At 51.8% G+C, this 18814-nt stretch overlaps 7 protein-coding genes across 7 annotated transcripts; 4 read left to right on the top strand and 3 right to left on the bottom strand.

The window, feature by feature from the left end:
* Positions 1 to 792: 792 nt before the first annotated feature.
* J7T55_006083 (uncharacterized protein) lies at positions 793 to 1146 on the top strand (the record flags this gene model as incomplete). Its single annotated transcript, XM_053140403.1, has 1 exon — positions 793 to 1146. The coding sequence occupies one exon, from the start codon at positions 793 to 795 to the stop codon at positions 1144 to 1146; it is 354 nt and encodes a 117-aa protein (XP_053000851.1).
* A 338-nt stretch (positions 1147 to 1484) lies between these two features.
* J7T55_006082 (uncharacterized protein) lies at positions 1485 to 2468 on the bottom strand (the record flags this gene model as incomplete). The annotated part of the gene is made up of 1 exon (XM_053140392.1): positions 1485 to 2468. One exon carries the CDS (start codon positions 2466 to 2468, stop codon positions 1485 to 1487), a length of 984 nt encoding a protein of 327 aa, XP_053000850.1.
* A 1181-nt stretch (positions 2469 to 3649) lies between these two features.
* On the top strand, positions 3650 to 6490 carry J7T55_006081 (uncharacterized protein; the record flags this gene model as incomplete). Its single annotated transcript, XM_053140380.1, has 6 exons — positions 3650 to 3694; positions 3809 to 4010; positions 4239 to 4341; positions 5155 to 5866; positions 5943 to 6090; positions 6177 to 6490. The coding sequence occupies 6 exons, from the start codon at positions 3650 to 3652 to the stop codon at positions 6488 to 6490; spliced, it is 1524 nt and encodes a 507-aa protein (XP_053000849.1).
* Positions 6491 to 7000: 510 nt separating this feature from the next.
* On the top strand, positions 7001 to 8620 carry J7T55_006080 (uncharacterized protein; the record flags this gene model as incomplete). The annotated part of the gene is made up of 3 exons (XM_053140369.1): positions 7001 to 7175; positions 7377 to 7756; positions 8507 to 8620. The coding sequence occupies 3 exons, from the start codon at positions 7001 to 7003 to the stop codon at positions 8618 to 8620; spliced, it is 669 nt and encodes a 222-aa protein (XP_053000848.1).
* A 285-nt stretch (positions 8621 to 8905) lies between these two features.
* On the bottom strand, positions 8906 to 11782 carry J7T55_006079 (uncharacterized protein; the record flags this gene model as incomplete). Its single annotated transcript, XM_053140358.1, has 3 exons — positions 8906 to 11369; positions 11430 to 11519; positions 11592 to 11782. 3 exons carry the CDS (start codon positions 11780 to 11782, stop codon positions 8906 to 8908), a joined length of 2745 nt encoding a protein of 914 aa, XP_053000847.1.
* Positions 11783 to 12128: 346 nt separating this feature from the next.
* Positions 12129 to 13921, top strand: J7T55_006078 (uncharacterized protein; the record flags this gene model as incomplete). The annotated part of the gene is made up of 2 exons (XM_053140348.1): positions 12129 to 12515; positions 12578 to 13921. The coding sequence occupies 2 exons, from the start codon at positions 12129 to 12131 to the stop codon at positions 13919 to 13921; spliced, it is 1731 nt and encodes a 576-aa protein (XP_053000846.1).
* A 542-nt stretch (positions 13922 to 14463) lies between these two features.
* On the bottom strand, positions 14464 to 17569 carry J7T55_006077 (uncharacterized protein; the record flags this gene model as incomplete). The annotated part of the gene is made up of 3 exons (XM_053140337.1): positions 14464 to 14721; positions 14785 to 17029; positions 17115 to 17569. The coding sequence occupies 3 exons, from the start codon at positions 17567 to 17569 to the stop codon at positions 14464 to 14466; spliced, it is 2958 nt and encodes a 985-aa protein (XP_053000845.1).
* Positions 17570 to 18814: the final 1245 nt, after the last annotated feature.

Genomic DNA, 18814 nt, shown 5'->3' with positions numbered 1-18814 from the left:
ACTGCCAATGGACACCCAAGTCCGCAGAGACACACACCTTGTCTGCTTGTCCGGAGCATCAACCTGGGATGCGACAATATGGTTCGGCTCTCTGACTTGTTAGTCCGGGGCTAGAAGGCACAACGAAGCCGGTCGCCAGAATGGGCCCGGTTCACGTCTTCATCCTGCTGCCATTAGACTACCACCTCCACAGCGACTAAACCTAGCCTCCCGGGCTGCTACTGTACACTTGTTGATCCTCCTCTCCCTCTGGCTTTCTTTGTTTCCCTCCCCGTCACATGCGCTCGCTCGTTCGCTCGCTCGCCGTCTTTCCCTTCCCCCTCCAATATTGTACAACATCTGCTCTCGTCTTACACGAGAGAGATGCCAGTTTGCAGAATTCAAAAAGGCTCGCTCGACCCTTCCTTTCCCATCCAGCCTTGTTGTTGCCCCCTGGAAAACCTTACTCCCATCCCAACTCGACCGTCCCAACTGTCTGGTACCCAACCCCACCTCCACCTCGGCACATCATCCCTCGACCCAGAGCTTCGGTAACCTATACAACAAGGCTCCGCCACACAGCCCAAACTCGTCACTCGCCGCAGAAAAAAAATACTTCATCCTGTAAGCTGACGAATACCACCCTGTTATTCTCTTCTGAAAGACATAAGAACTAATCGCACACTTCAAGAAAGAAAAAAGGTCAACCCAGAGAAGGCATAGAGAAAAAGAGAATCACCAATCACCAAAGGGGCTGTCGCATCCCCTATACACACCGCACGCTCGCCCTGATCAAACCAACCCAGAGTCACCATGTGCCGCATGGTGATATTTTCGGGTAATTGCATTCGCTGTGGCCAGTACTATACCGTCCCTGAGCTGGAGCAGAGCGTGTCGTGCCTCGAGGCCAAAAACAACGGCGGCTTCGGCGACTGCAGGAGGGGCGTGAACATGGACCAGCACGATCCGGCCCTCGAATGCGCCTCGTGCAGCTACGCCATGAGCCTCACCGACGACCAGCAGCCCTATAGCGACGACATGCTGATCGCCGCCAGCAGTTCGGGCGGCAGCACAACCAACCCGGGCACCAATTCTTCCTCCAGTAGCAAGGGGAGCCACCACCATTCTAGACATGACACCACCAGCAAGAGGAGGAAGGTTCGGTGATGAGTAGAGCTGTCTTGGCTCTTGTAAGTGGTTGACGGTCGCTGGCATGGACGGCAGCTCTCGCGAGTCAATGTGGGGTGGGGTGCTTGGGACGAATAACGACATTCACGACGTTTACGAATACTTCACATTTGTTTGCATTTACATTTCTGTCACAACAGGCAAGGGGTCTTAGATGCATCGCAATCTCTCTAGATCTGGGGACAAACACAGGCAGGCAGGCAGGCAGGCAGGCAGGCTCGCGGGGTTAATTAGATTCTAACATGAGCAAAAAAAGAAAGGCTAAGCTAATAGGAAAAGTCTTACAAAAGATCATCATCTAATTCCTATTCCCCTTTCTAATGCGGTGATTGTACACTCATAGGGGAATTATTCTCCCAAGTATCCTTTACAATCTCCCAGTATCTCCCCTCATCGATCCGCACATGCGCGACATGCTGGCCGCCAGCGAACTTCTCCATCCTCGCCACCACAAAACCATTCCGCACCGCAGAAGCCGCATGCTCCTCAACATCCCGGTAATCCACAAGAGCATCCTCCTCGCTATAGATATACGCGCGGCGGACCTCGGCCGCATTCCGCGCGCGGTCGTTGTGCGAGAGCCACGTGCGGTCGAGGTAGCCCGGGCGGCCCCAGGGGACGTGTGCGGCCCAGTAGAGCCCGAAGAGGCAGTTGACGATGAAGCGCATCGCCAGCCGGGCCAGCAGGCCCCAGCGCGCCGCCGACGCCATGAACGCCGTCACGCTGCGCTGCCACTGGAAGCGGCCCGGCGCCGAGTCGAACACGGTTACGTGCCGCGGCAGCGCCGCGGCCGGCTCCCCACCACCGCTGCTGCCCTCCTTGCCCGACAAGGCGTACTGCTCGCGCAGGTGCCGCAGCGCGGCCGACCCGCCGTTGGAGAAGAGGTGCACGAGCATGGCCGGTCTACCGCCCTCCTCCTCGTCGCCGTCCCCGTCGTGGTGGTCGCCCATGATGGAGCGGATGACCGGCACGGCGGCGGCGACGTCCCTGGGGTGCTGGGCGGCCCTGGTGGTGAAGTGGTGGACGAAGGACCGCAGCACCACGATGGGCGCGCCCGGGAACAGCGCCTGCAGCCTGGTGGTGTACTTTGCGAGGTGTGGCTCGCGCGCGCCCATCCACCCGGCCAGCACGATGAGCCTCGGCGCCGCGGGGGCTGAGGAGGCCGATGGCTTTCGGGTGAGGGCCCCCTGGTCCTCTCGTTCTTGGTCTGGGCGGTGGACGTACACCACGTCTGAGAGCTTGGTGAAGCCCGGTAGGCCGCCCTGTGCCGCCGTGACTGGCGCTGGCGCTGTGGCTGCCATGGTTTCCAAGACTACGGGCTGGCAGCAACTGGGAATGGATGAGGCTTGGGAGGGGATGTGGGATAGAGTGATGACTTTGCCGCCTAGAAAATGTGCGCAGAGACGTGATTATGTAGAGGCTGAATTAGGGCGCGCCCGTCAAGCCAGTGACGAATCCTGTCACGTTTGCGGCGCAAAGAAGGGCTTGGCCAACGCCCTTCCGTCTCTTCCTTCGGGTTCTTAGAGCTGACGCTTGGTGGGCAGTGATCTGGCCAGGACACAGGTCTCCCTGGGCCTGCCGAGGTTATCAAGCAAGCGAATCAAAGTTCTCTGGAGAATGAAGGTCAAGATTGTGATGAATAGCTTTGCTCGGTGAATGCAGACAGATGGTGTTCGTTCATGTCTTGATATGATCACGGCGCATCGGGGCTCCGGCCAAACATCTTTGGGCCGGCGGTCGGACATGACCTCCGGGCCGCGGCTCCGTGGCCCCACATGGGATTTCTTCTACAACGACATTACCTCTAGATACCTCGGTAACAGACCTTCAATTCAACATGGGCAAATAAAACTCAGTCCCACAGCTTTCCTCAATCTCAATCATGGAACACAGCTGACTAGCTTGGTAAAAGCGATGACCACGCGAGGAGCCACTAATGACCTCTGTGTGAAAATACAGCCATGAGCGCTTTTGACTCCTGTGCCAACTCATATGGTCGCTCCTTTCGAAGTCCTCGGGGAGAGGATTGGCTGCTCAACATCGACTAATGCTGGATGGCTGAGGATTTGAATACCGAAGCCTTTGCTGTCCTACTCTCAAAGCATCGATGAAATGCTGGAAAACGAGCGAAAGTATACGGCTCAGCATGTAAAAGCCACTTTTTACGTTCTTGCCGATACCCCGATATCAGGGTTTGATAAAAATAGAATTACCTTGATCAATCATTCCCAACAAGGCGCAAACAGCTGTCAACAGCCTCTATCCATGCCGCATATTTTTTGAGAAGATGACGGATGGCTGACGTGCCATGCCTCCATATTTCGGTATTGAAATTGCCACCTTTCTCAGAGCCCAACAAAAACAACAGCCGGAATTGCATAGCAGATGGTGTGCCACAGCACGTCGTACGAAGGCTGCTGTGTGACGACCCTCACCCTACGGGCCGGATCTGTGTACTTCCTCGCGCCTCATTCTTCCCGCCATGTGGGTAACATGGCAAAACCCAACCTGCAAGTCTGACAGCTTCGTGCGCGCTCCCCCAAGCTACGAGTCTATGTCTCAGCCAGGTGTCCGCGCATCACAGCCGCCTCCGCTCGGTTGGGCATCATGACACTGCCAAAGGCTGCCACATGTCCACAAGATCACCATCGAGCTGTTACACTCTATGTTCTCTCAGGACGACAGGGGCTCAGTGCGATGCCCGTCGGAGCTGACCGGGCGTCACGAGCGCGTGATGCCTTCAATCCCCACCCCCTTCTCAGCCAACTGCGTCCCGGCGATCTGGGAAAGACGTGGCGCGGCTGAGCCAAGCGCTATGAAGGCGCTCGCCACGTTCACACAAGGTCATGCGCCATCCTGTGTAACTGGAGATTTCAATGTCTTGCAGAACCACAGCACATCGGGCATATCTACGAGGTGGCGAGGACGTAACACACCCTCCCGTCGGGATGCGCATTGACCAAGCGGCATCTTTACCCGTCTTGAGCTACTACGACGAATGTCCCCTCTAACACATGAGGTGTCGTTCGGAATTATCTGCAAGCGTTGTACTTGTCCTCCCGTGCGTGGAGCGGCCTCATTCGAAGAAAGACCCTCCGTGCTCATCCTCCACGTCACATCCTCGGAGGCTGACGAGCTGACAGGACAAATTTCAACCGCGGCGCAGAAGATCGGGTAAGATATCCAAATTTGGGCCATGGTTGCACCATATTCAGAAGGCTTGTGAGCCTCACCGCAACCTCTTTCCGCTTGCTTGTCCACGTAAGCATCGCTTCCGATGCCACTCTGGCTCCCGAGCTCACGGCTGATGCCTGCTGCAAACTACCGCGCCAGTTCAGAGTGATGGCACCTACCAGGAATCTGGTGGTTGAATGTGCTGGGAGGCATGAGAATTATGTGCTCCTGAGTCCATGTCGATGCATATTCTGTGCTTACGATCTGTGGGCGACCCTCGTTGGAACTCACTGCAGCACTGTCGATTGCAAGACCACGATGTTAAGCGAGTTCAATCTTGTTTGCAACCGAGGGACACGAGACGGCATCACAAACCTGGTCTCGCAAACTTTCTGTCGGGGCGCACCGGCAGGCTCGTTGTCAGTCTTCAGTCCAAGGGTGATTCCAGGAACGATGCCCTTTAACACGGGTTCTGGCCGGGGGTGTTTCCATGAGCTATTTCATCTAGATTGTTGTAGCCATCTTCAAGTTGCCTGCTTCACCATCCTCCAACGAGTTTCCCTCGATTCTAGGTAATATGCTCGATATACTACTGATAACGGGCTTTATTGCCTTGGCTGTGGTCGCAGACAGACCACCTCTACCTGCCTGGGGACCCCGGCCATTAACATTGGAACCTCGTGGCCCCATTCAGACGGCTCTACCCGATGCCTCATCCAGACATGATCACCCTATTCCCCAGAGCCGGAGTAAGAGAGGAGCCAAAGACCGGTTCAGGAAGACTGAAAATTATGCCCATCTACATCGTTACAGTGGGAGGCCCTTCGGGAAGTACTCGGCATCAAATGGACTAGGCCTTCCTCACAACTCGAACAGGTTGGATGGATCTCAAAATATCACTGATCTCAACTCGGGCTTCTGGTACGGCGTCAACGTCACTCTTGGCACACAGGAGCTCACCCTGGTCCTCGACACTGGCAGCAGCGACACTTGGGTGTTTTCCAACGGCACCAATTGCATAGGGATCACGGGTCCCGACGGAAAGCCTATAGGCGATAGGATGTGCACATTTGGCCCCAGGTACCAGGGTGACTTCCCGCGGGGGCCGTGGGAGCATGCGTACTTCAGCACCGACTACTGGAGGAACCAGACCGTCAACGGAACCCTCGGCGAGATGGACGTGACGGTGGGCGGCGTGCACGTCACGAACCAGACCGTCGGGCTCGCCGACAGCGCGACGTGGTGGCTCGGCAGCGGGCGTAGCTCCGGGGTACTGGGCCTCGCGTACCCGGGGCTCACAAAGGCTTTCTTCGACCTTGACGGCCCTGGCAATCTATCCTTCCAGGCCACATACTCGCCTGTCGTCTCCACCATGATGGGCGAGGGTCTTACGGAAGGGTTCTTCAGCCTTGCACTCAACAGGCCTGGGAGCTCTGAGACAGCAGGGGTGATTGCTTTCGGTGGGGTTCCAGATGATCTGGAAGGCATTGAATGGGGCAGACACGCGCGGACAGACATTATTATCGTAAGTCTCTCTCACCTTTACTGGCTAAATGACTAGGCATATAGCATTAAATTCGCTAAAAAGCAGTTTTCGTTAGGCAAACGTCGATGGTGTAGATAGTTCGGCGTCCGAATATTCGTTTTACACAATCATTGCTGACGGCTGGTATTTCGACGGTGCCACTGATGAGAGAAGGTTTGAATATATCGTCGACAGCGATACACCCTTGAACATCCTACCGTTTGGTAAGACTTTTTCCATAGCACTTCCGGCAAATCACCACAATTTGTAACTGTAACCACTCAGAGGCCAAAGCCTAACATTCATACAGAAGTCGTGGACGGGATCGCGGAAGCCTTCGACCCACCGGCTGAGTACAGCGACAGGTTCGGCTTTTGGGTGGTCGACTGCGATGCCATCATCCCAGAGGTGGCCGTCGTTATCAACGGCACGTCCTTTTATCTCAATGCTGCAGACCTTGTGCTTGACGCAGCCAAGGGAATCCACGACCCGTGCTTCATCGCCTTCAATGACGGCAGCCCGGACGGACCTTATGTCCTTGGGAGTGTCTTCCTCAAAAATGTCTTGGCCGTGTTTGATGTCGAGAATGCGGTGATGGAGTTTGCGGGCCGCGAGTTCTACTAAATAGGCCTCCGCCCTAGCAGGTTAAGATTTGGTCTGGTCTAATGTCTCCAATAGGAGGCACTGAGCAAGGTTTGCTGAGAGTTGGTTGATGTTGAAAGTAGTCATGATTCAGATTGAAATCAAGGGGATTCAAAATAGGATTGGGTCCAGTTAAAGTATGCTTTCGATACATCAGACCCAAGACGTAAGGTGGTAAAGAGATTTTCTTGGCGATGCTAGTGATGTATTTGCATAAATGCGGAGAGTGGCTCAGCCTTGCCCATGGATATTCGGGTCTTCACCTACTAGTAGGTACGTACTGTAGTCACACCACCAATCACGCCCCACAGCTACAGCCGTCGTGACAACCGTCTTCTCCAGGTTCCAAGTGACCTATGATCAACACCATAGGGCACCTTAGAGTTTTGAATTATTGAAGGGACAACTCGCAGCACAGCCATTGACCCGACCAGACAAGCTGAAAGCAACAAGCCCAGTACCCAACAAGATGGCCGAAAACGACCCGTATCAATGTTTGTCAGAGCTATAGTGGCTCAAGATATCGAAGAAACTGCTGCCACGGCCAGGAACCTCCGAATAATTGCCGCCGACACTTTTAGCGTTCCGAACTCGTCGGGGTTCGGGTATGGTGGGCGCGCGAACTGCACTGCTGGAAGGCCGCTTGCCAAGCCTGATCGCATCTCATGTACGTTTTGAGCGTAGTCGAACGTGTTCAAATCTCTCTTGGCTGTGAGAGAATCCTCATGTCAGCAAGCTCCCCGCCCCCGGTATTTAGGCAGTCAGCCATTTTACACTCGGCTGTCGTTGAAACGAGGTAAATCTATTCATGCTTTCCCAATCATTTGATCTGCGCCTTTCATTTTCCACCCCAAAGCTAGAATCCCAGTCAACATGACAGATGCAGAGATCGCTCGCCGTCCGGGACATGCAGCGGCGCGGACTCTTTGGCTTTTCCAGGCCTTCGTCGCCGGCCTTCTCTCTATTCTCTGGATCCTCGACATATTGCGGGAGATTGATCACCCAAGCTACGGATCTGACGGCTACCCTGCTTCAAAGGACCTTCTCCTAGCTATTCTCGCAGCTATAATAATGTATACTGTCATTGTCCAATGGCAATATTCGGACCCGCACCCGAAGGTCATCGCCAAGTTTGAGCTGGCGAAAGGACTGCTCGCCACCGTCATATGGCTCTGGGTGCTACTGGACGCGATTTTCTATATTCCTTCGCATCCGTATTACTACGACCCATACTGCAGGTATAGGGCAGTAAGGATAAAATTCAGCGCAATTTCTATCGCTATCCCATGTCCGTGATGCTCCGACCAAGACCCAGATTATATGATGTGTTTTAGCTGACAATTTACCAAGGTATCTTCTTTTATCCGACTATGTTTTGGAGCGCGAGAGTGGCCCGACGAGCTATAAAGCAGGAGACAGCGATTGACGATGGGACGGCAGCGGGTGAGAACACACCCTTGCTGCGGGGTGGATAGTTCCCCTAGCATGGAACATCTTCTGGGAGATGTAGGGGCCCTCGGCCTTGCAATAACGCTCTGAAGATTTTAAATCCCATGCAGGAATTCCCCGTGACTGGAATGATCGGGTGTAAAAGAACAATTGAATGGAGAGCTTGCCACGAAAATATCCAAATTAGATACTTCAGTGCCCAGGCTCAGATAATCTCGATCGCTTTCCCATTGATTTCTGAGGCACGAAAGCAGGGATTGTCAACCTTTTAGACATATTAAATTATCATCTGATTGTGATACTTCCAAAGCCTATAGCCCTCTCCCCTTCAAAGAGTCACGTAGAATCCTAGCATAGTCCACAGCATGATACGGGCCCAGCATGGTGTAATGCTCGCCGACTACTTTGTGACACCTAGACGCTGTTGAACAAATTTGACCCCAGTTACACCGAAAATTTTCTAACCACTGCTTGCGAAATGATGCGAAGGCTTGGACGGTACGGCATGAAACACATTCATGGTCTCCACAAATCCGCTGGGGCTCATAGTCGACGGCCTGCCTTTGTAAGCCACTCACCAGATTCGCCAATGTCTCCAACAAGGCCTCGTCCATTCGCGACTCGCTCTACCGTCTTACACCTAGCTTCTCCGACAAGAGATAGTAATACGAGGTTTCCTTGCCTGGGATTTGTCGTAACCAGATGCCTGCTGTTGGGGTGCACACCCGACCAATCCTTCTCATCAAGCACTACCTTTGGAACAGGGAGCCTTCCCCTATTTAAGGTATCATAGGAGATGTAACGTGAACGCATCACCATCGTCCTCAATATTAGGAACTACTAGTAAGCTCTCAGCAACCCGAACAGCTATGGTCACGATACAAACATTCAGGTCGTTAATTCATACTCGCTCTAGTTATAAATGTTTGTAGGATTTCTATTTAAAGATCAATCAACTTGGTTGGAGTAATCTCTAGCCCACCGCTCAGTTCGATTAGAATGAGTTGGCAATTCCATTGTACTCGCTATACCGAGACCCCATACCCTGACAGTCTTATCATCTGAGCACGAGACAATCTGCGTGTCATCGTTTGAGAAAAGAATGGTGTTGACCGCGCCCGTGTGTCCCCGTACAATATTTCTCACTGCCCAGACTTGAGTGTGCCAGAGTTTTATTTCACCATCCGCGGTAGCTGAAGCCATCAAGAGTCCACTATGGGACATGGCGAGCGCGGTCACCTCGTTTTTCGCTCGATCAATGTTTTGAATAAGGGCTCCTGACTCAAGGTCCCAAAGTGAGATGTGGCCCGTCCACGAACCTGTGATCAGTAATTTTTCGTTCACCGTGAATGTCAAGGCAGAAATCAGCCCCAGATGACTCTGGATCTCCTGCCTGATTTTACTTCTGGTGTTATCAGAAATACTGATCCGACTATCAGATGCCGTCACGATGTGCTTGCCATCTGGGGAGTATCCTGCGACATAGATCGGAAAGAACTCTTGCTCCTCGTTTTCACATGTTATCTGCTCCCCACTGCTTCTCCATAATTGAGACGTCTTGTCCCAGGACGCAGACACCAGGAATCGGCCGTCTGGCGAGAATGTCAAATCATTGATGGTGTCTTTGTGTGCAGAAATTGTCTTGAAGCAGTCACGCGATTCGCCGTTCCACAATTTGATTGTACCGTTAAAGTCGCCCGTAGCTATGCACCCGTCTGAGGACCAGGCAACAGCCCAGCAATCGCTTTCGTGGCCAACCAGTGGTGGCAACTTTTCCCCTGAGCTCAAATTTCTGATCCGGACGGACTCCTCATCAAGAGTCAATGCCAAGTATTTGTTATCTGGTGAAAGGGCAATGTCTGAAACCTTCGTGGTGTATTCGAAAACTTGGGCCGCTGCCACTTCGACGTTCACCACGGTATCTTTGGAAACAGGCCCAGTGTCTCTGGCAGGAGTTTTGTCTTCTGTGCCGATAGCATTGTTGAGGTCTTGCATTGCTCCTTCGGTCAAGCCATTGGGACTTGGTGATCCTGTTCTTGAGAGTTCTATACTGCCATGCTTGTCTCCTCCTTCGTCGAACTCATTGAAGATGACCGACTCGAAATCACCATCCCGAGACTCGTCTGCCACAGGTCCATTGGCTTTGTCTGAATCCGCGTTGGACCCGTCGTCGGCGTCTGCTATGGACCTCGGAAAGGAGAATTGGGCAAGTCTCTCTAGATGAAGGGCGACGTGGCCCTCCATTTCCTTGGCAGTGTCGAATGTGACCATGCAAATCGGACAGGGGCGATCAGGCACATCCAGAACGGACTCACTGGCCTGAATGATCCGCCCGAGGGATGCTTCGTTGTTGCTGAGTCCCGCATGCTCTTCCTTAAGGTGGCGTTTATACTCTTCGAGCTGGGTAAAGACTTGGCCTGAGTGGTGAAGACATCGGTAGACTTTACGATGGGCTGAATTCTCGTGCTGGACCCAATCCCGTCGGCTATCGTATAGCTGTGCGGGGTTATTGCAGTGTTCATACGTACATATGTAAGGGCGCAAATCATGGATTAGGTGGGCTTTCCAAGCCTTGTCTGCGAGAGTCTCCCTGGGACACAAGGTGAAGCAGTACGGACATTCAAAAAACTCGTTGAAGGGCGTTTTACGAGATGGTCTTGGCGCAGGTGGAAACTCTATCACGTCTCTGCTTGGCTTCCAGGTCGATGGTGCATATTCCGAAACAGTCCACGTTGAGCGGTCGTCCATGGCTTCGAGTCTGGCGATGTTGAGGTTCGTCGCAGTCGTGACGGAGGGAACTGCGACCTCCTTAGTGATGGCCAACAGCGATGGAAGCTCACCCATTTTGGGTAGATCCGCCGCTGGCGCATCACGCAAACCGACCTCTGGAGCCTTCGCGGATAGAGTTGTTTTGGTGTGGTGATGTAGTTTGTCCCGATGTCGAGCCCAATATGCGAATTGCCGTCTCCTGAGCGTGTTTGCCTGTGCAATACGTCCGATGAGGAAAGAGTCTGTTCCAGTCCTTTCATTGAGCAAGACGGTCCTGATCGGCTCCCATACTTTATCTTGGTCATCTCCTATCGTAATTTCCCTTGGCGGCGCTCTCGGGTCGTGCTCTTGACAGGCTCTGTGCTTTTGATACTCCAAGAAGACCGACCTGACGTAGTCATAGTCTTCTTTCCTTATAACTTGCAGGAAGTCGACCCCCGTTTCTTCGTCTATTTTCTGGAAAAGGGCAGCCTTGGAGGAGCCAATTCTAGTTGATGGATTCCTGATCTTGGTAGATACTTTGAACAATCTGTTGATAGGGTCTCGAATGCCGTCTAGCAAAAGATCGATTTCCGACTCATCATCTTCTTCATCTTCATCATCTTCATCATCCGATTCTGCTTGATTGGTCTCTTCGTCATCACTATCACCCAATAACTGTTCTTGGGTCGAAGTGGAGCATATATGAACAACTATAATTGACCTTGTGTAAGTCCTTATGGCTTTCATCGTACGGAGCAGTAGTGCAGAGTTCTCACCATCATCCAACGAGTTTATCAGCTCCTGCAAAAACCTGCCAAGTGTTTGTGCCAGTTTTTCCGCATCTCGCACTCTATAATCCAAAGACCCATGGCCTGCAACAAACAGACCCAAATTGGCTGCCCAGAGCTCAAATCTTTCGGCCTCGGACAGAAATTGAGCTATCGGCCAGGCCCGATCATCGGCTTGGTTTTTGAGAGTGATCTCCACCTTCTTGAACGATTCTATCGTTTGAAACCCCAAGCCAGCCAGGGTTACTATGTTGGGTGTGTTCGTGGATGTAGATGACTCTGCCATCTTTCGCTGTAGCAACCGGCAAAGAAAAAGTGTGCAGTGCCGCTAAGGACAATTTTGTATGAATTGCTACCCCTCTTCCGGCTGGAGTCCCGTTTACAGGATGGATCTCACGTGAGAAGTTCCAGGCTGACAGGCAAATTAGACCGTGATAGTATTGGCTCGCTTGGTTAGCTGCAGGTCAGCTCTGGACCGGGGGGAGGGGAGAAAATCGACCTCAACCTCAGCTCTTGGGCAAATGGTTGCAGGTGACAGCGTCGTTCGGATTTGTTCCCAGCACCCTTAGTCCGACAGGCTTTGTCCTTGAGTCGACATATATATTGAATGAACCTCGTCGACCATTGATGCTATGGCTGGGATCGAAGTGGCCGGCCTTGTTCTGGGAGCCCTTCCTTTGCTTCTGAAGTCAGTGGATGTTTATCGGGACGGATTCCGCAGGTTCGGAAGCGCATTTAAGAAGCGCAAGCACGTGGAGAAGCTGGGTCGGGCTCTTCTTCTCCAACATCAAACACTGGAAGAGCTCATCAAATCTGTCGCACTAGGCAGTGGCTGTGAAGATGTCTGGGCACTGGAAAGTGATCCGGTCGGCTATTTAAACAATCCAGAAGTGCAGGCGCAAGTCGAGGAGTTCTTAGGCCCAAAGCACACAATATTCCTCATCAGCGAGCTCCAGGCCAACCACGAAGCGACCAAGAAGGTGGCAAAATGCATTTCTGGGCTCGTTCCTTCATACCAGGTATGCTATTATGGTGTTAGGGTCGTGTCCTGTTTCATTGGCGCGGAGCTGATAATTTGTAGGGTCCCACAGACGATCTCGTGGCCATTATCAATGCCAATCAAGGCAAGCCCGATTTGTTGGCTGACCTGGCTCCGAGAATCAAACTCGTACTTGGGATCACTGACTTGAAAATGATGATCCAAGAGATAGATGAGGGTACTCAGACATTACACCGCTTCTCGAGCCTCGCTGTATCGAACTGCCACGCGATGGGAAGCAACTCATCAAGGAAGACATTGAAGCTAGCGAAGGCATTTCGACAAATTCAAAATCTGGCTGGCGGTCTCTACGAGGCTGTGCTGGATGGATTTCTGGACGAATGCCACGATAATCACGAGGCCAGACTGTACCTTGACGACCGCATCGAAATTGCCCAAAAGGTCATGCATCAGAGAAACAAAGTCAAATCTAACACGCCCCCGATTTCTTTCGAATTGGTCTTTTATGCAGATGACCAAAAAAGGGAAACATTGCTCTATGAAACACCGGTACAAGTCCTTGGTGAGCATTCAACGGACCAGACCAGCAAAAGCCCTCCTGCGCACCTCGTCACCACAGCAGTCACAATTTGTATAGACGAAGCTCCATCAGAAGACGATTCCAGGCCGGAAGTAGCCATCATCACCAGCATATGCTCGGCGATCAGAGAGGCTCGCGGTTTAAAGCCTCGCCCTTCCTTCGCACTTTTGAACAACCGCCGAATGGGGACATTTCGAGACGACGGCACACATCCGTCTCCTCGTTCACAGATTCAGGGACCCCAAAAAGACTATATATCTCTTGGTCATATCTTGAAAGGCATGACCACAGCACTGCCTCTCAAGCCGCGGATGCAGCTTTCTCTACGCCTTGCATCGAGTCTCTTGCAGCTTCTTCACACACAGTGGATTGCACAGACATGGTCCAAAAATATGGTGTTCTTCCTCGTGCCCGGGAAACCCACGGGTCTAATCAGACCGGCTCAAGTTGACCTAAGCCGGCCCTTTATTGCATGCAAATTCAGCGGCAGTGCCGACGGCCAACAGAATCGGTCCTTTCTCGATCCAAAATCTGCACTATTAGAGCTCGGCATCCTCCTGCTCGAAATATGGCACGGCATGACTCTGGAAGCTCGTTTCGAACTGGATGAGACCTGGAGCACATCGTCTTCAGCTGCGTACTACCAACGCTTGGTGATGGCACTAGAGTGGCAGGACGACGGAGAGAATCCAATGTTAGGGTTTTACGCACAAGCTGTAGCGCATTGCTTAACGGGAAACGCCGGTGCTGCGAGACAAGACCTCAGCTGGGACGACACAAAGTTATGGGCCGCGATTTGCGCCAATGTGATTGAACCTTTATCTAAGCTCTGCGACGATTTCTAAATATATATTTTCACATGTTCTTTTGCTTTGCCCATGGATAGAATATCAAATGAGCGGCTGACGACTAAGGACAGGTTGGGGGTGACGTGTAGCTTCTCCTGTTGCCCGTCTTGTTCTTCCGGGTCGAAATGGTAGCGCCGACACAAGTTAGTATCAGGAGGAGATGCAAGACGCGGAACGCTTGAATCTTGCTCATTTTCGCAGAATTCTGAAAGGCATATCGACCTATTCAGAAAGAAGGGGAGGAGGCAAGATCGCTCTCAATTATCTCTTGGAGGATTGTTCAACAGTTGACTATGTCTCCCGAGAGATCCAGCTACTAGAAAGCACAGAATACACTACTTTAGGAAAAGCAAATGGGACTTATAAAATTTTTGGCCAAGAGGCCAAGAGCATTTAGTTACCTAGGATTATACAGTAAATCTCGTGCTCAGCATCGAGTGTATTACTGCCCTTCTATTTGGTGTTGTCACGTATCGCGAATAGGTCCTGATGTGCTTGACTAGGTAAGTCTTCCTCCAACACACTGTAGTCTTCAGTAATTAGGCCTCCTCCTTCATCCGCTTTAGATTGTCCTCTATCGTGGCACCAAAAGCTTCACTCCTATACTTCTCTGTGTAATGCAAATTTTTGACAATTTGAAGGGCCTTGTTTATGGACCTTCTGCTAGTCGGAGCCCCATACTTGACCATCAGTCTCACGACCTGCTCCCATACTTGTTCCACTTCCATTTGCGGCTCCGCGTGAAAGGCGGTCATGTATACAGCCAGGGTGATCTCCCAGAGAGATCGATTTTCCGTCTTATGAGTTTTGAATTGGTACTCACATTGAGAATCTGCTCCCCTTTCAAGTAAAAGCTGTACCATTGGCAAACAGGGCGAGGCAGTCACCACAGCGTCATGCAGCTGCCAGTCGAGATCTGATATTTCGCCCACATAGTGATATGGATGTCTACCATGGTTCCTGGAAAGTACTCGTTTTGGGAGCAAGAGGAGTTTCATCTTGCCGCTCTTTGAAGGCGAAAGCGCCTGATGAGGCATGGGTTGGGTTTTGGCTCGGACGTATTCCACGACATTGTGTTGGATGACGAGGGACCTGAACAACTGTTCCCTTCCTTGATGCACTACTTCAGATGCTATCAATATATCCATCAAATCGGACTCTTCTCTCCTGAACGATTTGGATGCTGAATACCAGCCTGCATGGTGGCTCACCTTGGCCAAGGCTTCTGAGAATACCGCGTTCAGGGCGTCTATCAAGCGGACCATGGATGATAGACCGGTTCCCTGGACTTTGGCAGCATGGGATAGACAGGATGATAAGGTTTCAATCACTTCCGACATCTCAACATTGTGTTCTTGAAACTCAGAGTTCGCCATGTTGTGTATAGGATTCGACTTGCAGAAGCCCAGTTGAGCCGAGCAGAGACGTAAATGTGGATCAAATCTTTGACCAAAACTTCGCTTTGCTCGGGCGCTCAACCTTTCTTTGACACCGGCGCCAGCTAGGTAATCCCGAACGGTCTTGTGGAGGTATTTGACCATAGAGCGTGATGCGTGTACGAATACATCTGTGTCTGCTGCCGGTTGCTCTGCGATCTCCAACAGTCCCATGCAACGACTGTTGAGTCGTTTCTTCAACACTTTTTCTATGGTTTCAAATCTCTCTTTGTCGAGAGGTGAAGCAGGAAGATTGATCGTAAAGTCTTCGTCCTCTTCGTCTGCATAGGAGAAAACCATGATGTTAGGCGGTGATATTGAAAGGCTTGCTTCCATCAGTTGGAAGTACTGCATAGCGTGATCCAAGTATTCGGGGTCCAGACCATCAAGGATTCGTTCATACAACCCCTCTAGATCTGGTGGAAGCTCGTCGAGTCGTCTTTTCAAGTCTGATATACGATCCCCAGCTTTGATGCCCTTCTGCAAGGAAGCCACAACAAGACGAACCCATAAAAATACCCCGTCAGCTTTGGTAGCAATACTGTCCACTAAACTATCCGCAAAAGATGGCTCTATAGTTCTGAGCAGTGCAAAAGCCGGGTCTGGGTGTAGTGTCGACTGGATATATGTCTTGATATCAGCGAGCGTTAGATCTTGTAGCCTCAGGCTGGGCTTATCCTGGAAGGCGTCTTCGAAAACCTGCCACGGACGACTGGAAATACATAGTTTGATGGGATGTGCATCTAGGGCAGCCCTGAACATCCCAATCAAGTCACCGTGCTCGCCTTGAAACTCGTCCAGCCCATCGATAAAAATGCAGATTCGATTGCTTGCGCTCATGCATTGTAAGGCACGAGATAACATCTTCTGTAGCATAGCTTCTGAATAAGCCCTTGGATCCTCGTCGAATAAGCAAAGCGCTTCCCAGCTCTTGGGCATCACGCTTGCTACCATGTCAGGCCCGGCTTGTTTCAGGAGCTCATGGAGCAGTGTGCGCAACATTCCCTCTCTTGATCTTTGCATCGGCGAACCAATTGCCCAGAAGTAGAAAGACGCAATAAGAAGTGGCTGACTTCCGGCCCATCTTCGAAGGAAAGGTGAGCATCTAGGCTGTTCGGCCGTGTTTTCCAGGTGGATTGAGGCATCGCCACTCGCAAGCGGTTGGGAGATGTATCGCATCAGAGTCGATTTGCCAGATCCAGCCTTGCCAGTGATCCAGTACAGCTGCTTATCTGTTTCTTCGAGCCACTGACAGAAGCTTGCCCACGGGCGATCGTGCTCCTTCTCGCGTTGAAAAATCCATTGGAACGTTTTTTCATGGGCCTTGACGATGGATTGTTCTCGAACCAACATATCTGGGTACGCCAGCTTCGAGAGCAGCTTTTCTTTGAGTGTCTGTTTCCTCAGGAGGGGTATATTGAATGCTTTCGGATCAGTCATACTGCCATGCCTCTCTGGCTCGTAAATAGCGCCCAGTATTGCTGTCTTGAGTGACTCCCCGACATTTTCAGCTTGCATACTGCCCAGCTTATGGGTTATGAAGTCGATGGAGATAGTACCTAGACCAAAATCCAAGGCCCGATCAATTCGGTTGCTTAGATGCTCAGCATCTTGAGCTATCTTCCCAAGAATTCTTTTCTGTGTCTCCTGAGACGAGGCAGCATCAGATCTATACATGTCTGTTATTAGCTGATTTGACCGTCAGGTATACGCATTGTGTAAATATGGGGATGAAAAGATCATTGCGTATATACCTTAGAGAATGCACCAAGTGGAGTGTCAACTGACTCCTTACACGGTCCAGCTTTGTCTGCAGCTCCGCAACATGATCCTGACTCCAGGTCAACTTGAAAGCCGCTTGGATTGCCTTATGCTTCTTGACCCTCCACACAGTTGGATTCCCGATCTTATTCAAAGAGTTCAAAATCTCTTCAGAGATTTTGCGGGACTCCGCAGCAAGCTTGAGAAGGTCGCGATTTCTGTCCGGTAAGGATTCAGTAGATGAATTGACCGAATCATTGTGTTCGAGACAGTCCAGTATGTTCTTGAAGTCCTCCGTGAGATATTGCAGTTGATCAAAGTCCTTGACGAGTTGCGATTCTGCTTGCGATGAGTATATCTTCCAAGCGGTCGTGACGAAGACGCCCCCATACTCGACCATCTGCAATATGTTTGCGGCAAAGCTTAAGCCAGCGATGGCTTCCGCCATTGTGAAATGTGTTGCTTGGGAATATCAATATTGAATGACAAGGAGCTGGCTGCTTCAATTCAGGGTTGAGCATCTTAGACAGTCACGAGCGGGGCCAGTCAGGCTGGCCCGCTGGAGGTCAATGTCAGGATTCTCATCTGACATGCGTCGGCTTGTGCTACCAACCAAACAGTCAGAACCGAGCACTACGAATCATCTTGAGAAGATATCCCGTCGCAGATGCCCTGCAGAGGCGCTTAGCCGAGCTTGGGAGCGAGGTGGCAGACAGTGCCATGATTCGCTACGCCTGATGGCTGGTACTGGTCATTGGCTCAATATTTTGCGAATAGAAAAGTCCGCTCGACAATGACATACGAACAGCTAGACTATATCTTATCTTTGTCTGTCCTATTGCTGTATGCTCGAGTGTGTATGGCTGAGGATCGACACCTGCACGTGTACTACGGGCTTATCGCGACTTATCGCGACTTGACACTAGCGCCCAGTGTTTGGTGTCGCGGGAACTTGCAGCCCAAAACCCGCGCTGAATCTGATTCAGCAGGGATGAGATCAGATCTCGTGCGGCTTAGGTGCTGGCTGCAGCCCAGCGCCTGAGCGGCTGAGGCAAGCAAGGGCAGGGCCCGTCGCCACTCGGCATTGGCGACCTTGGAAATCTTTGACCCAAGCAACCTGAAGCAATCGACTCCGCCGACACCGCCCACCCCTTGCCTCCCTACCAAATCTGTTTTGAGCGATTCCGTTTCACGCTCCCAACTGATTTCTTCTAATTTCTTTTCAAGCATCAGGCTAGGCTAGTATAGCACCTTATCATATCGAAGGTCAGTTCTGAGCCGACAGCCTGCTTGGTGGAGCAAAGAAAAGCCCCGCCATCCGACTTATCTCACCCGCTGCTTTCTGCTGACGCTGGCCAGATATCCTCCCGACGCACGTAACAAGACTCTCACGATGAGACACATCTCGCCAGGCCCCCCAACGCCACCGGCGGGGCGAGCGAGAGCCAACACCTGGTCATTTGGCAAGGTGCGTGAAAGAGCTTTCTCTCGGGTCTCGTCACGTTCTTCAGTTGCCCGAGCACTGCACTGCAACATGCCGCGCTGCATCACTTGAGCTATTTGCAGAGGCAAGATGTCTCATGCATTCCACGGAGGATAATACCGGCATAGATGCTGCAAACTCGCCCGGCGTGCAAATCCCGTTCTTTTCCGAGTTTTATCCCCGTGTCGTCATGGCATAGGGGTGGCAAGT

This window comes from Diaporthe amygdali (genome assembly GCF_026229845.1).
Source record: "Diaporthe amygdali strain CAA958 chromosome Unknown NODE_1_length_4327563_cov_65_473760, whole genome shotgun sequence".
Classification (NCBI taxonomy): domain Eukaryota; kingdom Fungi; phylum Ascomycota; class Sordariomycetes; order Diaporthales; family Diaporthaceae; genus Diaporthe; species Diaporthe amygdali.
Note: the sequence above shows the minus strand (reverse complement) of the source record. Positions and strands in the feature narration are given on the sequence as shown.